Raw genomic sequence first — 22964 nt, 5'->3', positions numbered from 1 at the left:
GTTTGTGTCCTGGGCTTGCAGCATCGAGTAAGAAACAATAGTGTGGGCAGTTCCTCATGCACTTAGCCCACAACACCCCAAGAAAGAAATTGCAGGAGCCTCAGTGCATCCCCCAGATAGCTCTGTCATCGGTTCTGCGTCCCGCCTGCCCGCCCCCAGCCGCCACCCTGCAGAGCGAACGCTGCCTCCTTCCTGCAGACACACGCGGCTCTGCTGTCGTTTCTTCCATTGCTCTTCCTCTGTGTCTAGCCCTGTGCTCCACGGTCTAACGGGAAACCATCCCGCCTCCTCGGAACCTGCTCGGCGTCAGACAGGAACGATCCTCCCCACCTCACCCCCTTTTTTTCTTTGTTTCTCTTTTTTTTTTTTTCTCTCCCTGACAGCAAGGCCAAGGGAAGCAGAGGAACCACTTTATACTTGCATAGGGCTTCCTTTGATTTGCAAACCACCCACGTATCTATGATCTCATCCCGCCTCATAACAACCCAATGAGGTAATAAACGTGCTCCCCGCCACCCTCCAATGAGGTACACCTACCGCAGGGGCTGCTGTGGCAGGGGCCCAGTGACACAGTGCCAGCCGCTAGGCTCAGACGGCAAACACCACCTCACGCCTTTCATTAGCCAGGCTGGGGATCAGAGGCTGGACCATTGATTCCAGGCCTCTGGGGACCTAGAGCGAGCTGGGAAGGTGGAACACAGTGCAGGATCCTTTACACCACATGCCAATATAGCCCTAATTGTTTACACCTTGACAACCACACATTTCCACGGGGGGTTAGCCACACCGACAGGAAGGGGGCCCGAAGTCCTGATCTCGCCTTCAGTTCTCTGCTAAGCCCTATACTCTGGGCTTTAGTTCTCTGGGCCTTTGTGTCGCCTTCCCCCTAATGAAGGCAGACTCGCCTTTTTTTTTTTTTTTTTTTTTTTATAAAGACTAAACAATGGAATGTCAAGCTTCCAGATGAAAGGCTCCCTTACAAGAACAACGTATCATTTAATTACACTGCTCCAGTTATCTGCTTCCCAGCGCCCAACTCCCACTGGGCAGCTTCTGAAACCACATAGGAGATTATGTGAGGGGGAGAACAGGAGAGACATTCTCTCCCTGAACTTTCTTAAACGGGAGACACAAACAAAACTAAGAGAAAGACCCATTTTCCAAGGAGGGGGTTGGGGCAATGATCTCTCCCTTAAGCAGACCTGCATAAGAATCTATAGATTATTTAACGCCGGGGGTGGCTGGGGAGCAAAAGAAAGGAATCTTTGTGCGATGCCAGCCACAGCTCCCTCAGTCCTTCCCCACAGCCAGGCATTTAACCCAACTCTTTAAATCATCGGGCTCTAATGCTCCCCATCTGTGCACTGGTTGTGGCCGATGAAACTGAAGCCTGTGCTGACTTTGGCCTGGATTTGTGAATGAGCCTTTCTGCCCCAAAAGGCGCAGGAAAGAGCACATGAGGCCAACAAAACCTCTCTCGCTCACACCTGTCTTCTCCCAAAGCTCAGGCTCCATCCATCCACTAATTCCTTCGATCCTTTGCTGAGCTCTTGCCATGGGTGGGATTCTGACCCAGAGATACGAAGTTAGTAGGAAAGGGCCCCAGGTGGAGAAGGGGGTGTAATGTGGGTGAGGGCTCCTGGGAGAGGGGAAGGTGCAAAAAAGGGGCTGCTCTTGGCTGAGGCCCAGTAGCCTGAAATTCCCATCTGCATACTCAGGGACTGCTGCTTAGTTCCAAGTGGTTGGTACATAAAGAAGGAACTGGCAGGAGACCTAACTCAAAAGGTAGGCTCTGCCAGGCCATCCAAGACTGTGCATACCAGGCCGGAGGTGAGACATAACTGTGGAGGCCACCACCGTCTCCCCACATTGGCTTCGGTCCATCCTAGGGGGCCCACCTCTTCCAGGAATCCTTCTTGAACATGCTCAGAGTAACTGCTCTCTCTTCTCTGAGCCTCCGATTTGAGTTCTTGGACAACATTTATAACTCTCAACGTCTCCATCCATATAAAATATGACTAATGTCACCTCCTTTAAAGGCTTCTTATGAAGGTTAAGTGAGATAACAGTCAAAGTGTCAAGCAGCCGTTTTTAGTGCAGAGAAGGTGCTAAAACACATTTTACGGGCCCCTTGATTTCTTACAATATGGAGCACTTCTTCCTGGTATTAAAAAAATATCTTGGCTTCCCCTCTCTCTGGAGATTTTCAGAAATAGGACAACTCACATTTTCCCTCCAAGCTAGCAGGCATGCTTCCAAAGCAAAGAGGGCTGAGTCCCGTCTTCCCTCCCTGACACAGCCTCCCCACATCCAAACTTCCAGACTCATGGGGGTCCCGAAAGATCCAAGGCCTCTGAGACAAGATGGGTTAGGTGACAGGGGAGGAAGCTATAAGCTGGCCGAAACAGAAACAGCATCAAGGAGAGAAACTGGCAGGGACCTAGAAAAGGAAAAGTGGGCCGGACTCCAGGGCTCCAGGGTTCAAGCCTCTGCGGTAACCCTAGACCCTGGAACAGGCCTGGCAGGAGGAGGTCCGTCCCCGGTCCTGATTTAAGGATCCCCATACAGATGTGGTCGTTCGGGCAGCTTCCCCACTTCCTGCCAGACCGGCCAGCTGGACCGACTGGTCTAGAACTGCTGCTCCTTCATCCCTCTCTGGCTGGGGCTCCCAGGCCAGAGGCAGGGAAAGCGATGCCACCTTTTCTTACAGTTTTTTGGGTTTTTTAAACTTAGTCTGGGTCTGCATAAAGGTTTGTTTCTTTTTCTTTCTTTTTCCCCCTTGCTTTAATGGCACGTAGCACAGGTTCTGAGGAAGGAGGTTTTTTAAAGGCGAAAAGTAAGTCCCCTGTGGTCTATCTCTCCTTGTCATGCAGACTCTGGTAAAACCAGTTTCTCTGCCCCTGGGAACCGAGGGCCAGCAGGGAAGTCGCTCCCCTGAGAGCGCTGCCTGAAGGAGCCAGTTCCTGGATTGCACAAGGGAGATGTTGGGTTTATCTATTTATTAATAGCCCCCCCGCCCCACTCTCACCCCTAACTTTAGGAAGCAGTTGCCAAGGCTCCTCTGAAAATAGGGTTCCATCTTCTCTTCTGATTGGGATCAAATGCCATGCCGTGTCTCCTCATGTAAAAGCTGTAAAGGTCCCCACAGGCCAGTGAGTCAGCTCTTCACCAAGTCACTCTGGTCTCCCCCCACCCCAAAGTCAACAGTCTCATGATCTTGGAAGGCAATGACCTCTCTCATCCCAGCTAAAACCCTGCTACAAGACATCCTGGCCCCACCAGCTTTCTTCGAACTCTCTTTCCAGGCAGGCAGCACTCTAGACGGTGTTCGTCTGCCAACCTAAGCCAAGCAAGCCAAGCGAAAGACTCCACTCCCTCCCCAGCCCCTCTCCCCAGCAGCCTGCCAGCCGCCATTCCCTGCCATTCCTTGCAGCCTCCAACAGGGATGACATCTAATTTCCAAAATAACAAACTAAGCTAGCACGCTCTCCCCCCAGCTCGGTTATTTCTCAGTTGCATGAAGACAGCCGTGAGGGTCAGCCCTCCCTGGATAGAAGATGGAGCCCCAGGACCCCAGGCTCTTTGGGAGAGCCTGTAACCCTCTGCAGCCTCAGGGACAGGGAGTGCCCTCCCCCAGGGAAGGCAAGGCAGGCCTGCAGGGGGCTGTACCTTGGAAATGAGTTCATCGTGATTGGCCAAGTGGGCTCTGCAGTGAATGCAGCTGTAGGTCCGGTGACAGGAGGGCAGGTAGGCCTGGAAAGTCTTGGACCTTGTCATCTTCACCATTGGCGCCGCTGAGCGTGGGGTGAACTCCGGGGCGGCCCACGAGGCACTCCCACAGGACGGGTCGCAGGGGAAACAGCGGAAGACACAGGTAAAGGCCGTGGTTTGGCAGGGGGTGGGTGTGGGGCAGGCTCCACACACTGGCGACGTCTTCAGAGGAAGGACCCTCAAACAGAGGTCTCGGGCTGGTTCTCAGCAGCCTGCGGTGCCAAGATAAGGGGAATATCATTAGCTGATGGAGCTGGGCTTCCTGCAAAGCAAGTAAAGTCCAACTGCCACCAAGAGGGAAATGTTTATAGGACAAAACAACCCCCTTCTGTTTCTTGCACTGTGTCAAGATGCCCCATGTAGGAGAAAGAAACCACTGGAGATCCCAGAACCGCTGCTTTTCTCGAGCTGGAGGCTCAGGGCTCTCAGCAGTCACTAGGTACCCTCCACCGACATCCAGCAAACTGGCATGATCACATTTCTAGGGAGCCCCAGAAAAGGCCACGCTTAAAGATGTGCAACCTTTAGCCCCTGGGAGAGGACTCCTAAGGGCCCCCTGTCCTGAGCTGACGAAGATAAATGGCTGGAGTAAATTTAAAAGGAGAAAGCCAGCCTCCAGAGTCACCACATCAACAGTCACACCTGGATTTCTCATCTACTTCCAGATGCCGGGAAGCCTCCGACACATGAACCCCCACCTGCAGAGACAATAAACCCTGCACTGCCCTTTGCTCATGGACTAAGCATGGGGTACAAAGGGTCAAGTTTCCAACCAGCAAGGTTCCTCGTGGCTGGCCAGCTTTTTTGGGAGAAGTAAGTCCCTTTGCCATATCTTGCCCGGAAGTAGATGCTTAGTGCATTAAAAAAAAAAATTAAAAAAAATTCAAGTGAATAAATAAAACCAATGAAATAGACTCCTGCACCTAAAACTCACAATGACAGTGAATTTTACCAGAATCCCTCCTGAACCCTCAAACTTCGCATTACTCATCCCACAGTCCCAAATCTCTCTCCCACCAGAACCTCAGCTCATTTTTTCTATTGGGAACCAAGGACATTGAGACAGTGGGGTGGCTCCCAAGGTATGTCTAAGTAAAGGTCCGAGGGCCCCAGGGTCTAAGACTCACTCTGCCTTTCCAGGCTCACCCCCAAGGCTTCGGGACCCGCCTATTTCCCCTGAGCTTCACTGACGGGGGTGGTGTTCCCACTTGCCTACCTCCAAGGAGAGCCAGAGCGTTAATTAACACTTGTGTCATGCTTTGAAGATAAAATTATTTAGAGACAGGGAGGAAGACAAACAAAACCAATCTTCCTTGCTGGATTATGTCTGGGATCCACCTGGATGTCTAGAGAAAGCCTGCAAATCGCAGTTCTCTTTTCTCTAAACCTCACTGGAATCCAATCTTCCGAAGGGGAGATGCCCTCCTCCCTGATTTCCTTCCCCCCACAGCAGTCACGGAAGGACACTAGACCCCTGGGGCTCCGTATTTCCGAGTGGTCAATACCACCCACCAGCACAAGACAGGTGGACAACAGTGGTCACTACCCTTTATCCTGAGTGTCCCTCGTGTACCCCTGAGCCAAGCAGGCTCCACATCCACAAGATGTCCAACTATTAAAAGAACTCAGACCTGTAGGGGCCCAGGCATAATGTCCTCCCTGCACCGTCTATTTTTAAAGGTGCAAAATCAGGTTAAACTGAACAGTATAAAAATTCCTGAAAATATAGAGGTGAGAACTGATTTACCCAGTGGCAGGCCTGGACATAACAGGAGATGAGGCAGGAAGATACATGGCCCTTGGATCCAGAGCCCCTTCATCTCCCCCTGGGCACACTCGGGGGGTGGGTAAAACCAGGGCCCATGGAGACCAATGCTGCTCTGTGCTGAAGTATCACAGGGGGTCGAAGGAGCCAAGTACCCGACTTGGGGTACTTGGTTTCCTGAAGTGCCCTTGAGCTTTCCAGTCCTCCTGTCCCACTCTCAGGAAGAACAGTATTCCCAGGAAAGGAAGGGGTGATGGGTCAGGGTAAGGAATAGGAAAGACAGGCAGGGGATGCGAGCAGGCAGCCTGCCCAAGGCCAGTGCTTCTGAAGGCCACGCTGCTGGCCCTGGCCTCAGCTGCCGTGGGGAGCGTGGGGAGTGTGGGGAGCGCTGGCCCCTTCGGTCTTAGACAAACACTGAGGGAACGACGGACGAAAAGGAAACAAAGAGCCCTGGCTGCCAGTCTGGGTTTATAGAGCAGCCACAGGGTCTGTTTTCTTACGCACGCAGCCGGCTTCTAAGTTATGCATTTCCCCAGAGTAGAATTATTTCTCCTCTCACTTCTCTTCTGCAGGAAACCCCCAAAAAAAAAAGTTCGTCGGCAGGGATTTCTGGTTTTGCTCGGCTTCAAATCTGAATCCCAAAACGTATCCAAAGCCACCTTCTGAGCCATAAGCATCTATATAGTCTGAGGTCAACGTATGTCCCATATCCCACCCCACCCCACATGCCACAGCTCTGAGCTTGAGGAGACAAGGGGCGAACCAACCCCAGGGCAGCAGGGGAAAGCCTGGGGAGCCCCGACGGCGGGCACTGGGCTGTGCCGCTCCCCAGCCACCGTCTTCTTGCTCTGTCACAGGAATGCACAGGCACCGAAGGCTGACTCCTGCCCCAAGGAAGGAAAGAAAACGTGTCTTGATGAACTATGAATCTTGTTCAACTGGCACAGGGCAAACTAGAAGGAACGGGGGGGCGGGGGGGAGTGAAAAGCAATGTGAAGCACGATCGAGAAAGGTCGTACCTGAGAAGAAAGAAGAGGCGGCTGAGAGAGGAAACGTGACAGCGAGGGATGGGGGAAAAGCCCCTGCACTGCCTTCTTCCCTCTTGGGGGAAATCTGGTACCTGTTAATGGGGCTGTGCAGGCTCCATGGAGCTTCCTAAGTCCAACTCATTGAACACACTGTGAAATCCATTGATTTCCAATAGTAATCAAATGAGCTCTATAGTTAAAAGCCTTAGGGCACACGTACAAATTAAACACCACTTTAAGTGAAGTGATAATCCATCACAGTGGAAATTAAAGGAAGATTTGCTACCACCCCCAGCTGGCTCCCGCTGCTCAGCATGGAAAGAAAATATGTGAACTATTATGATTAAAAACAAAGACCTTCCATACACGACTCTGAGAGCCAAATGCATGGGGAGCTCACGCCGAAACTGGCTGGCTCACCTGACAGACAGGCCGGCTTCCCAAGGGGTCTCAGCTGCAGCTGGGACTCGGCACAGAACCTCTGCGCGCCCCCAGGATGGGGGGTAAGAGGGATGGATGCCTCAGGAAAGCCATGAAGGAGCTGGGTGAAGCCAGGCAGTCCTGACACACACACAGCCACAGAAACTGAGAAGGTGCGACTCAGGGGAAGTAACACCTCCAACCACAGGACGGGACCATCTTAGGTGTGTTGTTTCTGTGGGGTGTTTTGGTGGAGGGTAGGCAAAGGCTGCCTGCAAAAGAAACAGGCTCTGGAATCACAAACCAGCTCTACTCCTTTCTAGCTGAGCAATTTTGGGGCAAGTTATTCAGCCACTCTGACCCTCAGCTTCCCCAACTCTGACAGCACCAACCTACTCAGGGCTATGAGCATTAAATGAGATGATGTACGTGCGTACGTACAGTGCTGGCACACAGCCCTGGCAGGCCCTTAAGCCTCCTTCCCCCTTTATATCTACCCTCTGCATCTCAGCCAGCACTATTTAAAAGGCAGACTTGACCATGTCATCACGCTCACGGCCTTCAGAAAGGCAATACAGGGCAGTAGTTAAGGCAGGTTCTGGAACCAGGCTCGGCTATTTCAAATCCCAGTTCTATCACTGACTAGCTGTGTGACCTTGGACAGGTTACTTAACCTCTCTGGGCCTCACTATCCTCATCACAAAATAGTTAATCCTCACAAGAGTCCTATGAGGAAGATTCTCCTAAGTTAATACATATAAAGTACTCAGCATATACGCCTGGTGTGTAGTTAGTATGCAATCAATTCTAAGTGTGTATGACCACTGACCACCATCTACCACTGACACCCATAAACGGCTGACACCCATAAACAGCTTCAGACTCATCTCCACCAGCTCATACTCTGTACTCCACTCACTGAACTGACACTCAAGGGTCAACCGTGTGTCAGGAACTCTCCTAAGTGTTCAGATCCAGCAACCAAACTCTTTGTAGTCCCTTCTAATACACCACACACTTGCACTTCACCCCTGCAAGTTTTGTTGATGCCATTCCCTCAGCCTGGCACACCCTTCCCACCACTGTTCACCAGGCCCTTACTTGCCCATGAAGACTGAGCTCAAATGCCACCTCAGCATTGGGCTTACTGGCCCCTCCTCTGGGCTCACCTCTATCTTAACACTTAACCTACTGAAAGTGAAATTATTGTTTTCTTCCTGTTTCCTCTACGAGAGAGAAGCTCCAAGAGCAGGGATCACCCTTTAGTCATTTCTGTACCCCTTGAACTCAGCAGCACAGGGCACACAAAACCCCTCTTCTCCTCCCATATTCCCCACTCACATCCTGTGCTGAGATGCCCAGAACATGGTTCTTCTGGGCCACAGGTGAATTTTTTTTAAGTCCTACAAAGACTTGTCATTGGCATCTAGGCCCACTTTGCATTTGCAGGGTCTAGGTTAAATACATATGGCTGTTGGATAACAGCTTAACCATTTCCCAACTTTTCCATCTCTTGCTTACTGTGGGAACTCTTAGGCAGCCTGAGCGGGCTTTCTGCTAGCTCTGAAGGGCAGGAGAGTGGGAGGGACACTGAATAACCCAGTTCTCTTCCGCCATCGTGAGGAAAGAGAAAAGCCCTGATCGGAGGCAATAAGCAGGTGACTGCGGTAGAAAGGGAACAGACCAGCCACTTCTGGGACTGGGAGAAAAGAGAGAGAGAGACAGAACGGCTACGGACGGCCTTTATCCCAGGACTGACCTCCTTCCCCATTCCTGATCTCACCAGAATCCTGAACCCAGGCCAGGGAGCAGAGGGACCCAGTCTTCCTAGGTTGAGTGGGTGGCAGTGTCGTCCAGTGGCAAGTGCCGGATCTCAGACAGATGGACTGGAACTCCGTCTTGGTTCCTCACTCACCATTAGACAAGCTGCCGAAGAGGGCGTAACAACAGTGCCTACCTCACAGAGGAGACAAAAGAATCAAATGAGATCATGCAAGTGAAGCATTCAGCACAGCACCTGGCCCGTGGATAGCACCCAATAACCCTGATTAGCTGTCACTGTCCTCACCAGCAAGCATGAAAAAGCACAGGAACTGTTTATGCACAAGGCCCGAATGGAGCAGTGTTCTGGTCTCCGGGGTTGACTCATGGTGGTTAGAGGGTTAGGGCCTGACTTAATCCACTCAAAGGTGCGCTGTGGTTTAAGGTTTTTGTGGCTCAGCTGGGGATCTGTCTGATACTACTGCTGTGTCATTCCAAACAACAGACCACTCCATCACCTAGCGCAGAGGACAAGTTACCCCCGCGGTCGGCACTGCCTCCACTCATCCCAGGATGGAACTCCTAGTGAGAACTATGCTGAAATGCCCTTATTAATACTGCCATGAGCCTGGCCAGTGTGGCTTGACTGGTTGGGCTTCATCCCACACACCGAAAGGTCTCTGTTTCGATTCCTGGTCAGGTTGCAGGCTCGATCCCAGGTAGGGGGTGTGCAGGAGGCTACCAATTGGTGTTTTGCTCTCACACGGATATGTGTTTTTCTCTCCCTCTCCCTCTCCATTTCTCCCTCTAAAAATCAATTTTTAAAAATCTTGAAAAAAAATACAGTCCTCACATTGTTGAGAAAAGGCTGTGGTCATTTAAAACTGACATGAAGCTGACGTGCAAAGACACACAGGAAAATCAAATCACGTGTCATAGTTCCCCATGTCACAGCTCTGAACCCAGGTGGTACTTCAAATCCATCTAGTTGATAATAAAAACCAGCTTGGACATTCAAGAAACCACTCTGCTTCATACACAAAAACAACCATCCATCTCCATCCTGGGTATGGGGCCTCGTCTTGGCTTCAGGGGGATTATCCGTCAGATGATAATCCTACATGATCTTTAGGATTCCCCCAGCTTTCAAAGTCCTGATTCCATGTTGTAATGATGTCTCTGCCAGCTGAACCCTGCCCCCGAGCAGAGTGTCCAGCCTCCCACCTTCGTTCTGCTAAGACCCCGATGTCAGCCAGGTCACAGAACACGCCGGTCTCGCAGAATCTGCTCAGAGATGGCTGCCAAACTGTGCCTTTGCAACAACATCTGTTAGCACAGCAATGCATCTACCACATGGCCCTTAGGTCAGCACTTTGCCCAGGGAGGCCCCACGTGAGGCTTGCATCTGTTTGAACATCTGCATAGAAAAAAAGGCAGTGCCCCTCGAAAATCCTGAAGCTTGCATGTAATTTACTAGATATTAGATAGAAATAGCTGTTGCTAGCTGGCTATGAAAAGATCGGGTATCTCTTTGGGTTGTTTCTGCAATCTCATTAAAAAAATAATGTGGCGCTCTCCCTCTTGGGAGCAAGGCTGCGCCTTTCCTGTTCCTGTTCCCCTCCGTGTCCCCTCAGGCCCGTTACCTTTACCCTTCTCTCTCTTTCTCTCCTGAGCTCCAAGGGCCCTTCTTTTGTCTCTGTAACTTGTTTCCTGAGCCCATTTCTTCTACAGCTCACTCCAACCTCTGTGACTTTCGAAATGAACTTTCTCGTATTAAAACCCCCCACACGTAATAATAATGTAGAAAGCCCAGATTACCTGTCTGAAGATAGGTTACCAAGGACACGTGGCTAAAGTGCATTTGTGGCTTCCTTCCCTTTCTCATACAACACTAGCTCCCAGAAAAAGATTTAAATTGGCTTACAAAATATAAACAATGCAATACGATTACAATAGGTTAAGAAATTAGGGTAGGAGAAATAAAAGAGAAAAAAAGAGTTAGGACATAGAAATGCATGCTGTTACGTTGCTAACTACTTATTGCCTTTCAGTTGCAAATCTGGCTTTGAGCTCCCCGGTAACCAAGGCAGGATAGAAAACAGCAGTTATGTGGTTTATATTTCCTATAAGATGGAACAATCTTGGTTGTTCAGGATACAGATTTTTCTCAGAGACATTCTCCCATGGGTGGTTGGAGGAGACAATGGACAACCCAGTGGACAAGATCCCCAGTGCACCCCGAAGTTCCCACCACGTACCCCTCTTGCAAGACTGTCCCTCCATTAAAACAGGTGGAGTAACACACCCCAAAGGGCAATGCAGTAAAAAGGAGTCTAATAGGGTCAAATCAGGGCAGCCCAAGAGCATGGTGGCTTTGTGACGGTCCGGCTGGATCCAGGGAGGCAGCCTCTCGGAGGAATGGGAGAGCTCCAGCGCCTGCTGGCAACGCTCCATGAATATCATTTATCACAACCAGGCTTTTGAGTAACAAAAATATGGGCAGCCTCCAACATGCCAAAGCCCAAACACTAATACTTTTGAATGCGAACACTTATTTGGCCCCAGTGCTGCGTTCAGCTCTCTCGTGGGCCCCTTTTCCCTAAAGCTCTCCCTTGGGGGCCTCCTCCCGCGCCTCCTGCGCCTCCCTGGCTGCTCTTCTTCCACCCTCCTCCTCCTCGGAGGTGCTCCCTCCATGCCCTGACCCACTGTGCACTCATCCACACCCTCAAGTCTTCCAAACCTCTGCCTCCCGCTCCTGAAACCTGGGTCCCTTTCACAGGGATTTCTCTGCCTGGCGCCCAGGGTGGCACATCCAAATACACTCGTCCAAACCAAAGCCAACACCACCTTTCTCCTTCCCCCTGGTTCCTATCACCTTCCTCCCAATTCTGTTCCTTCCTCCTGGGGGCCCAGATGCCCAAGCAGAAAACACCCTTTTATTTCTCTTTTCCTTCTTTGCCATACTTCATCTGTCCCCTGGGTGGTTGGTTCTGGGCCTGAAGTCCACCCTCCCGTCGCCACCCTCAGGGTCACAGACAGCAGCACCGTGTGAGCCCTGTCCCCTCTCATCCTGAACGACTGTGACAGCTTCCTAACTGGACTCCCTGACTCAGCGCCTACCTCTCCAGCCCATTCTAGAATTCTATTTATACAACACAATCTGATCACCTCTCTCTCAAGTTTCAAAACCTCCGGTGGTTTCTTAGCAGCCTGCAGGACGAAGCCCAACACCTCAGGTGGCACCAAGAACCTGGTGGCTTATCTTCTCATCGCCTTCCCATCGCACTCCAAACCTGTTTCCCCAGCAGACCGAGCTCGCTCGCTGCCTTCTCTCGAGTTGTCTCAGCCTTCTGCATGGCCTTCACCTAGCTTCTCTGCTGGAAGCGCCTGCTCGAGCCTTAATACCCAGGTCGAATGAGACCCAGAGCACAGCTGGGGCCCCCTTCTTCTGGCATGCTACACCCCTCCCCCAATGGCTTCATCACACTGTTCCTGTGTCTGTCTCCCTACCAGACTCAGAACTTGCTGAAGTCGTAAGTCCAGTCTTTACCACCTCCCACCAGGGTTGGCCCAGGACTTCTAGCGTCCAGCACACTGGAGATTCTTGGTAAGTGTTAACTGGATAAAATGAATGACCAGCCGTGAAACCCTGCTGCTCTATAAAGCTGATATTTTAAAATCTCCTTACTTACACTTTTCCCCTAGCCAGGACATTTAAAACTTCTAATTCTGGCCCTGGCTGGGTAGTTCAGCTGGTTAGAGTGTCTTCCCGACGCACCAAGGTTGCAGGTTCAAATCCTGGTCAGGGCACATGCAGGAGGGAACAATACGTGCATAAGTAAGTGGAATGACAAATTGATGTTTCTCTCTCTCTCTTCCTCCCTCTAAAATCAATTCTGAAAAAAATTTTTTAAAAATCAATCTAATCCTGGACATAAATGACATGGGGTTCACATACTGTTTATGCTCCACAAAGTTCAAAAGGCAGCAAACTCTCGTGACATCAACTCACTAGGGCTGGCAGGAATCTAAGGCTCAGTTCTGTGGAGCCGAGTCTCCCATAAGCTGCACCCCATGAACCTCTGATGGATTTACTTGGCTGTTGTCTGATGGCAGAAACATTCCCCATGCCGCCTTCCCGAGCCCTTCACCCCATCTCTATATGCCACCTGGGGCAGCTTCCCGAGACACCCTCCCCAGGCCGGCACTGATTTCTGGATCCCTAGAGAAACCCTCAGACTGCCAACCCTGGAACCTTCTTTCTCCCAGGGTGGTCCCCACAGAGCCCTAGACAGTCTGAGCTGTTGTGCTCAATGACTGAGTTAGAGAAAAATGAAGCGTCAGGTGTGGTTCGGGCCCAGAAGGAAAGGGGTCCGTGAACCCTGCGTCTATTCCACATGTGAAATGGGGCCAGATACGCCCCTTTCCTCCAACCCCCGGAGGCTGCGGCCCTCAGCATCAGTCCTTCGATTTCTATTTGGCCAGGCTCAGAGATGACAATCCTGGTTAAAATGAAACAAATATATTTTTCCCATGACCTGGGACCCAGAGAGGGATCGGATCCACTGCTCTGCCCCCAGACACGGCTATCCTTGAACTACTGTACAATGTGAAACCACCATTTAGCAGATCTTTCAAGGAAACAACATCTTGGCAAACAAAGTAAGAGATGTGGCCAATCTTCAGAAGTTCCTTCCCCAGGGGACCCTCCCCTTGGCCTCCTCCAACCCCCTTTAAGTCAGGTCCTCTATTCCACACGCACAGCATTTTGCAGGGTTGTAGCTTTATTTTTATTGACGTGATTATCTGATTGTCACCTGTGTCTCACCCACTCAAATATCAAACATTATTTACTAAATAAACAAATGTCCTTTGGACTATGGGCACTGTGTGACCTGGAATCCTCTTTAACTGCTGCTCCCCCAGGGCACAGCTGGGGCCCCAATTAGTTACAAGCCATCCATCCCCGACCTGCCAATACGATTTCACTGTTCAGCTGTCAGCATGCCTTTGGCTTTCCCGCTTTTAATCTCCCAATTCAAATAAATCCAAAACTCTAGACTCTGACATCTGTGGCTGGGCTCCCCGCCTTTCCACAATTGGAATTTGGAAATTAAACTTAAAACTCAAGAGAAAGAAAGGGCAGAGGCACTTTCAAAAGAAAGCCTGAAGTCCCGGCCTTCACCAGGACAAAGAGGGATGTATTTCGTTCTAAGAATTATTAAACTGTCACCCAGTGTTGCCATTTCTTGAAGGAGACGAAACGGAGGCAGGCGGGGGAGAGAGAGACTGATCTAGAGCAAATTTCTGATTTCTCCTGTTAAGGGAATGGCAGGCAGATTTTAGTGAGAATCACAGCCTCTTTTCCTTTCATGCTGGCACATCAAGGGCAGACGTGCATGGTGCCAGTGCAGCTTTTTCATGTAATTTGAGAAACCTCCACAGCGCTAGTTGTTTATGGGTCAGTCTTCCCAGTAGATTGTGAACCACTGCTGGCCGGAGACCAGGACTGGTTAATCACCCCTCCTACCTAGCCCAAAGTCTGGCTGGCAGTAAGAGCCAAAAACAAACAAACAAAAAACCACACACACAAAGCCTTGGTTGAAAGGTGGAAAGTGAGGGGAGGAGGGAAGAGTCACCTAAGGCCCTGCAGCAACAGTCAGTAAGCCTCCAGGACTCTACAATTTATTCATTTCCTATTATGGGCCCAGGAGGGGGCAAATACTTGACATACACATTATCTCAATTAATCTTCACCACAACCCCAGGAGGGAGGCACGACTGTGGTTACCTGTTTGAAAGTACCAGAACCAACATTTGAATCCTGGGACCTCACCCTCCCACCCCTGGTGAATTCTTCAACTTAAGCCAAGCCAGAGCTGGGTCTGAATTTGTACATCCCAGGTTCCTGAGCCCCCTGGAGCAATAAGCAGAGTATCTCCCAGAGAGAGAGAGAGTGTCTAAATCAAGTAATTATAATGCAAAAACAAAGGCATTAAGTTCTCTTAAAACATTTTCAGACTGCTCTCAGGGTTGGCTCAGTGCTACAACTTTCAATTGCAGAAACCTGAGAAAACAAATGGCACCAGGTGGTGGGTCAACAGACCAGGCACAAGAAAAAGCTCGTTTTCTCAGTGTCTTCCTGCTAATGGGCTATTTGGCTTTAAGGCTGCAGTCATGCATGAGATGCTTCTCCCCCCTCGAATCCTGAAGGAAGCACAGACAAGGATCAAAGTGGTAAAAGAATGGATGACACACACGGGAGTCATACAAACAAAAGACAAGGAAAGGAAGCGACAAAACCAGAGAGTAAGGGAAAGGAGGCCAAAGGTCAAAGCTGCTGGGGGGCTGGTTTCTGAGGGACAGCAACCACCCCAGCGATGCCCAGACCTCTGTCTGACACGTGTGGGAGCGGCTGCCTTAGAAAAACCTGGGAAATACCGCTTTTGATTATTACATGCCTGCTTTTGTTAGATTCCCCAGGCTGAACATTCTCATTGTGTACATCTCTGGTTGAGCTAGAACTTCTTTTTTAAAGATTTAATTTCAGAGAGGACGGGGTGCAGAGAGAAACATGGATGAGAGAGAAACATAGATCGGCTGCCACCTCCACCCCACCTTGCCATGTGTCCCTCGCCAGGGACAAGGCTTGAAACCCAGCAGGTGCCCTGCCCAGGAATCAAACCTGCAGCCTCCTGGTGTGCGGGACAGACGCTCAACCAACCGAGCCACACGGGCCGGCTGGTCGGGCTGGGCATCTGATGGCAGCCAGGATGAAGGAGCCCTCGGGACAGCCTCACTTTAGAGGACGCCTATTACGTCAGCGAGCCACTGCTCACAGGTCTTCGTCCCACTGGGAATGGGAGCCACAGTCCACTTCCGTGGGGTCCCTCTGAACTGTGGCGACAGCCCAGGGTCCTGCCCCCAACACCTCAGCTGCCGGCCGAGCGATGCCCACACGTGACCTCTTCTGTCCACAGCTCTGTGGCTCTGCACACACTGTCCCCCTGGAGTGTGTCCACAGGCTTAAATCTTCATTCCTCACAGCCCTGTCCCCAAAATGCCTACCCTTCTGTCTGAGCCTGACGACGTTAAACGCTACCTGTATTCTGGTTAATAACTAGTGCACGGGCCTGAATTGCTCTTAGGGGCAGGGGCCATATTTGAAATCTGTTCAGTGATTATTACCCGAGAAAATAAAACAAAACTCAAGGTTGAGTTTCAGCCCCAGGCCAGAGGTTCCTCTCCTCTCACTCAAAATACAAATCAAAATGTTCCTGACTCAGGCAGGATGCGTTCCAAGCCTGCGCTCTCTTGCCCCAGGTACTCCCAACCAGAACACCCTGGGAAAACAAAACAAGATCAGTATTTTCTATAACTAAATTTCACATCAGATAAAATAAAGCCACTTTAAAATAAAGTCACTTTCTTCAGTCCAACCAAACCCAGCTGCTGTTCACACCCAGAAGACCCTGTCTGAGCCTCAGGGGCACCCATCTGCCATCAGAATATCAAGCCTTCCTCTCTGCAGATCTAACAAATAGACTTGAGAACTCCAGACACTAGAGGGTGTTTTCATTCTGAGCTGGCAATCTAGTTTCAGATCAAAGCCACTAAGTCTGGACACACCACATTCTCAAGACCTCAGGGGAGGGCTGGCTGCCCTGTAGCTCAGGAGACGAGAGCACAGCGTTGCTGACTCAACCAGGAAACAGGGATGTGGGTGGCAAGGTAGCACCTCACTAGCAGAATGCTCCTTTGCCCTATCAGAGAGGAGGTAGACTTTGCCTAGTATTGAGACATTATGGGTTGTTAGGTTTTAGTCAGGAGCTGGTATTTTTCCAGAATGTACAGGAGTAGGAAGAGCCCTGGGCCTAACAACCTAAGAAACAAAAGGTATGGCTTATAGTGTGTGCTTTGCCCTAATTAGCTCTGTGTCTTAAGTCTTTTTTGCCTATTTGAGCCTCAATGTTTATGTCGCTAAAATGTAATACCTAAAATGGATTTTAATACCCAATCCAGCATACATCTAATTAATAAAAACTTATAAATTATTAACTTGAAACCAGAGAAAATAAAAATGACAAGGTTAACACCAGGAAAGGGTTAGGATGCAGGGCCCTACAGTTATTAAATTCAAGCCACTAATTTGGCTTTGTGCTTCCTGGCAGGCAAAACAAAAAGAGAAACGTGATCAGCTGTAAATTTCCAATTGTCCAAAGAAAAATCATACCAGTTCCTCGGAGGAGGCAAAGCTTTTCCTGGAACTTGATTCTGAAAGAAATTTCTCCAATTAACTTTTTATTTATTTTATTTATTTTTTAAAATATATCTTTACTGGATTTCAGAGAGAGGAAAGGAGAGAGAGCGAGAGACAGAAACATCGATGAGAGAGTCATTGACTGAGCCCCACAACCCGGGCATGTGCCCTGACCGGGAATCGAACCCCAATTACCTGGATCCTAGGTTGACGCTCAACCACTGAGCTAGGCCCGGCCGGGCTCCAATTAACTTTTTAAAGTTGCAGCTTAAGTCATCGAAATATAAACCCTTATAAGAAATGGAGTATCATGTTATATACAGCTCATTCTGGCAGTGCCCCTCCATGAAAGCAAACGGCAGGACACCTCATCGCAGTAAAAACCAGTCTGGAGGGGCAGAGACAGATGACCCCGGTCGAGAGCTTTCAGTTGCCCTGCCTTAATTCAGGGATAAAGGAATGGCCAGGGGAACAAGTAGACAACATTTCCTTCCAAAAACTTCTGTAAGTATTACTTCTTCCATATGGGTATTTATTTACAGTTGCGTATTTCTAAATTCCATTCCAGTTCTGATAGATCTAAGTGACATACTTAGTCTCCATTTACTTACACACATTTAAGATTTTGTGGATGAAACAGGTTTTTTTCCAGAAAGTCACCTCACAGGGTGATCTCAGCATAAATTCCTAACAGGCAGTCACACCTCAGACAGATAACTCTTTTAGTAAAAGGTTTATCTTCGCCTTAAGCAAGCCCTGTCCATTATTCCTGAGCACCCAGGTCAGGGGTGGGAAATGTCTGGCCCTCGGGCCATAGACGGCCCTAGAAATCATTTGGGCTGGCCCTCCTGCCGAGGCAATTGCAGGCGGGACTCGAAATGCAATAAATATAGGAGCTTTTTTCATAGCTAATTTTTACGTGGATAATCTTGTATGGCCCTGGAATGATATTACAAATATCCAAAAAAGACAGAAAAAAGGTTCCCCACCCTGGATCTAGGCCAACATTCCTTTGAAAGAACCACCCTCAAGAGGGCACTTAATCTCGTTAGCTACCCTGTCACCCAGTCCCAGCCTTGCTTTCCCCCACCTTCTTGTAATCCGCCGTAATTGGTTCAAATAAATTCCTAAAAATTCTCTACAGGTTTCCTGGTTATGTCGACACTTCGGTAGTTTTCACCTCTTATTGCCCATTCCGAAATCAATGGATTGGGAATTCCTGCGGAGGGGGGGGGATTCTAACTATTAACATCAATGTTGTCACTAACCGCTGACACCAAGTGCCACGCGCTTTTTCCTACACTTAGAAACTCAGCCTCGGCTGTTAGCCACTCATTCATTTGTTCGTTCCAACAACAGGTAGCTATTTTACCCATTGCTACTCCAAGCCAGGCACTGTCGGCAGTGGGTAACCCAGCCATCAAGTAGCCAAGGTATTTCCAGATGGTATTAAAGGTCTTTGGAAAAAAAAAAAATTAAGGGGTTTAAGAGAGGCTGAAGGGCAGGGAGGGGAGGAGCTGTTCTAGATAACTGGTCAGGGAGGGGCTCTCTGAGACCCAAGTGAGAGAAGCCAGTCATGCAAAAATCTGGATGAAAGGCCTGGAAAGATGACATACCGAAAGGCCCAGGGACTAAACGAACCTGCGGAGTTTTAGAAAGGTTATGGGGCCGCTGGATAGGGGTGAAGCCTGGATGGGGTGAAGCCTGGATAGGGGAGAAGCCCAGTAGGCCAGGTGAGGACTGGTTAGGGGAGGGCGGAGGGCCCCCAGGGAAAGGAGTTGGATTATGACTGAAGGGCAATGGCAGCCATTGGAAAGTTGTAAACCCGGGAGCAGCAGCAATCCAATTTACTTTTAAACCTCCCAGGGCTATATTCACAGCTCCCAGGGAAATTCAGGTCCGTTTGGTTCTTTAGGATGAAAGTAAATTACCATCACCTTTTGTTTTGTTAAGGATAGTATCGCTGAAAACTATCAACTCTAACAAAACACCTTTAGCCTGCAGGCCCTGGCTTTCCATCACTGGAGGCCCAAGTTCAAAAAGATGCTCCTTTTTCCAGAGCTGAATGCAATTGTCAGAGCACCCAGGGCCTTGGTCCACGGCCCTAGGGAAACGCCACCATAATACACAAAGGAAACGGATCCTCACCCTCCCTTTGACTCGCACCCCACGCCTCTTCCCTCTGCTTTTCCTAACCTGGGATACCCTATCCGCCGCCAACCTTTTGTTGCTTTCTTTTCCCCATAGGCTCAAGACTAAACATTCTCCGTGTGAGCTGCTTGACCAAAACTGAGCATTATTAAAGTTAATGTCAACAATCCTACAGTTAGTAATCCCATATAAGGCATACCTTTGGCAGAAGGGACCACAGCTGAATTTGAACTTGGACAATCCAAGATTCTTTTTGAAGCTAAACTGCAGCTTTAATTCAAGGAAACTTCTTTTACCAATACGTTTGGACACAGTAACTAAGAAGCAAGCATCCACCATATGAATGCATCAGATTTGTGTGTGTGTGCTTGAAGGTAGAGGGAGAGAGAACAGCATCAGAGACTGGGCGAGTAACAGATCCACACGCAGGCGGGAGCCAGGGCTGAGGCAGGCAAGGAGGTGGGGAACTGTGCCTCTTATTAACAACTGCTGACAGACAAGCCTTTGATGCTACCCCCCCACCTCCAAACAAAAATAAAAACATCAGCCTGCCCTTCCCTCGCACTACACAGCCTGGAGTACCCACATATTAAACAAAATCAACCTCTTCTGCTGGCCATTTGTTAATATCCAAGGGACAATGACTGCGTGGCTAACTCCAAACCGTTAAAATCATTAAAGCAGTGATGATTTTCACACAATCTGTAAACAGTATAACAACTCATCCACACAACTCATGACCCCAACCTCACACACCCAAAAACATCCAGTGGCACAGAGCAGAGAACAGCAGCCCTCAAAGGGGGTGAGGCTGGGTTTAGGAGGGAAAGGCTGTCTCTCTCTTATGGCCGAGTTTCATGGCAGCTGAAAGCAAAGTACACGATATGGGCTACTGTGACTGGCAGCTGAGATCTTGCGTTTGCGTAGTGTGGGCCACATACCTGACTACAGCTGTGCACGCTTCATACCCACGTTAATGCCTTTCATTGTTCACTGCCCTTAGTTCCCACTAGGTCAGGGTTTCTTATCAACCACCTGCATCACAATCTCATGGCCCACTTATTTAAAATGTGCCCCACCGAGAATAAACATCTCCAGAGTGGACTGGCAAACTGCATTTTTAAAACACTACCAAGGTCATCTTTATACACATTAAGTTTAAGGAACTCCGCCCTAGAGAGATGTTTCTTAAACTGTGGGCCATGAGGTATTTGGTCAAGAAATCAAATTAATGGGTCATGACCAGCAGTTGTTGTTTTTTTGTTTTTTGGGTGTTTTTTTTTTTTTAATTAAGTAGACAAAAATTATAGATAGAGCACACTGCAGGTAGTAAGGGCAACTGTTTCCTGGAACTTATTGTGGTCTGGACCTCAGTGCCATGGTATAAAATGTATCCCTCACTGTGGATCCCACTCAGAGTTTGGAAACGGCTCTCCTAAAGGGAAGGAAAAGCGTATTCTTGTGTATGGTGTTTAATTTTCTGTTTTCCACCACAAACTCCAAGCTTCTTGATTTCAGTTCCAGCACAAGATACCAAGACAGATCCCAGGAATGCTGTTATCAAATCCTAAATTAAATAAGGCAAAACCTAACTGAGGTGGGGGATGAGCCCAAGGCCCGTGTCTACTCCTACCGGACACCCTTATCATGGAGCCGGGGACAAGGGACAGTGTCAAAGGGAAGTTTGCGCAACTCTCCTCAGGCTGGACCTGTTCCTAGATTTAAAAAAAAAAAACAAACAAAAACAACCTTGCAGCCACTCATATCACAGTCCAGAAGAATTAACATATTCCTCACCAGGGCAAGACTCAGCCCTCAGTATTAAGTGCTGATGCAAGGAGGGAAGGGATGGACAGTCAGGTTGGGCCCACGCCTGCAGGCCTGCGGCGCTGATTAGGCCAAAGGAAAGCCAGGGAAGGTTAAATCCAATGCCCCTGATCACAAGGCCAAGTTCTCAGGATCAGGAGCCCCGCAGACCACCAAGCCTGTGAGGTCAAATCCCACCCAAGCCAGTGACACATTTATCTTGGGGGGGGGCCGCTTATCTGCTCCACCCCACCAGGTTCCTTGCACCACTAGTGTCCTGTGAGCAAGTAGGACACAGGGCAGCAGTTCCTCTTCTTGCCCAGCGCCCTAGGACAGGGCCCCATCCTGCACATCCTGCTGGACCAGAAGCAAGAGGCAGGGAGGGCCAGCCAGCTACCTAGCTGCCCTGGCCTTCAGACTCAGGAGAAGCAAGGGCTCCCTGAAAACAGCCTGGAGGCTCCAGGAAAGCAAATCCACCGGGAGGCCAGAACCCCCCTGCCCCCCAGCAAAGCCCTGAAGCAGTTTCACGTGCCATTCACAGCAGCCCGCACAGAACCGAGAAAAACGGGGGCCACTCACTCGCTTGGCTTCTTAGGCAACTGTAAGCTGAGAGTGAAGTCGGAGGTGGCAGTCTCCTGGGCTGGGTCCAAAAGAACAGGTGGTTCCCCCGGCCTCCAACGGGAGAAGAGCCGCCACTTGGGGAAAGACACCCAGAAGAGGTCAGCGGAGCGCGGACCCGAAGCGGGGGGCGGCCGGGCTGCCCCTCGGCGCCGCTCCCGGGAGGTGCTCGCCGCAGAGGCCCCTCCGCGCGCGGGGCAGGAGCGAACTCGCGCCCAGCCCCTTGGCAAGGGCACCGGGGAGGCGCCGGGAGGCGGCGGGGCAGGAACTCGGCTGCGGCCACCTCGGCGCGGGGCCGGCGAGCGCCGCCCGGAGTTTCAGGGCGGCCGGCCCCCCACCGGCGGGGCCCCGGGGCGCCGCTCCAGCACCCACAGTCTGCAGCAGGCAGCCAGCCAGCGTCACCCGGGACAGAAAACGTCCGAACCCACGGCGCTACGCTAAGGAAGCAGCAGCGACTGCGTCTCCCGGTGCCCTCGGCCAAATCGCCACCCCAGACTCGCCCAGTCCCCCCAACAGGTCCCGGACCCCGACCCGAAGGCCCCTCGCGCCCCCCGCCGCTCCGGCTCCCTCCGCGGGCCCAGCAGTGTTTGTAAACAAACCGGTCACGTGGCCCCGGCGGCGGGCTCCCCGCCCCCTGCGCCCGCGGCCCCCACGGAGACCCCGCGCCCGACCCGCCTCGGCCGTGCGGGGCAGAAGGCGCCGCGCTCCGCGCGGTCGGGCCGCTGGGGCCGCGGGACGGGCGCCCCGCGCTGGGGGCCGGCGCTCGCGCTGACAGCGCGCCCCGTGCCCACGCGCGCTCGGCCCGCGCCGCGCTCCCGGTGCGCTTACCCGGCAGCAGGCTGCCCCGTCCGGCCAGCGCCGGGCTCGGCTCCGCGGGGATGCGCCGCAGCGAAGCACCGCCCGGCTGGCTCCCGGGCTCCGGGCGCTCTCTTAAAGCCACAGTCTCCGCCACGGCCGCCGCCGCCACTCCGCATCCCTCCGGGTCGGGCTGGGGGCTGCCCTGTGACGGACGCGCCCCCGCGCCTATCCCCTCCGCGCAGCACATAGCAACACGCCGCGGGTTGGCTGGGCTCGGCCGCAGCCACCCACCGCGAACCAATCAGCGAAGGACGGAACTCCGCCCCCAGCTTCCCCTGCCTCCCACCCCCCACCCCTCTGCCCTGGCTGGGCTGGGGTGCGGGGAGGGCTGCGAGTGACCCGTCTGGCCCCGCGGGGCTCCGGCCGCCGAACCCGCGACTGGTCCGGGGAACCGGGAGAAAGAAAGGGAGATGAGGGTGGGAGGGCTCTCAGCGCCTGGGAGGGGACCTTTTATTTGGGTTTGGGATTTGTCCCCAGGTCAAGACTGGGCTTCCCAGAGCCTGGGGCAGGGAGAACAGGTTTCCAG

The 22964-nt window shown here is 51.2% G+C and overlaps 1 protein-coding gene across 3 annotated transcripts in view; it reads right to left on the bottom strand.

Moving 5' to 3' along the window:
• The window catches only part of YPEL2 (yippee like 2), a 56130-nt gene extending 33539 nt beyond the window's left edge, over positions 1-22591 (bottom strand). Inside the window, exons 1-4 of one of the 3 annotated variants that reach the window (XM_081161218.1) lie at positions 22409-22561; positions 21542-21657; positions 8744-8937; positions 3670-3983 (exon numbers count right to left, since the gene is read on the bottom strand). In XM_081161218.1, the coding sequence (XP_081017344.1) occupies positions 3670-3786 (117 nt within the window). In that variant the 5' untranslated portion in view covers positions 3787-3983; positions 8744-8937; positions 21542-21657; positions 22409-22561. Of the gene's footprint in view, positions 1-3669; positions 3984-8743; positions 8938-21541; positions 21658-22408 lie in introns of all 3 variants that reach the window. The other 2 variants (XM_081161217.1, XM_081161216.1) reach the window with 2 other exon arrangements.
• Positions 22592-22964: the final 373 nt, after the last annotated feature.

Source organism: Miniopterus schreibersii (genome assembly GCF_964146895.1).
Source record: "Miniopterus schreibersii genome assembly, chromosome: 16".
NCBI classification, from domain to species: Eukaryota; Metazoa; Chordata; class Mammalia; order Chiroptera; family Miniopteridae; genus Miniopterus; species Miniopterus schreibersii.
The sequence above is the reverse complement of the archived record's forward strand: the minus strand, read 5'-3'. Positions and strand labels throughout refer to the sequence as shown.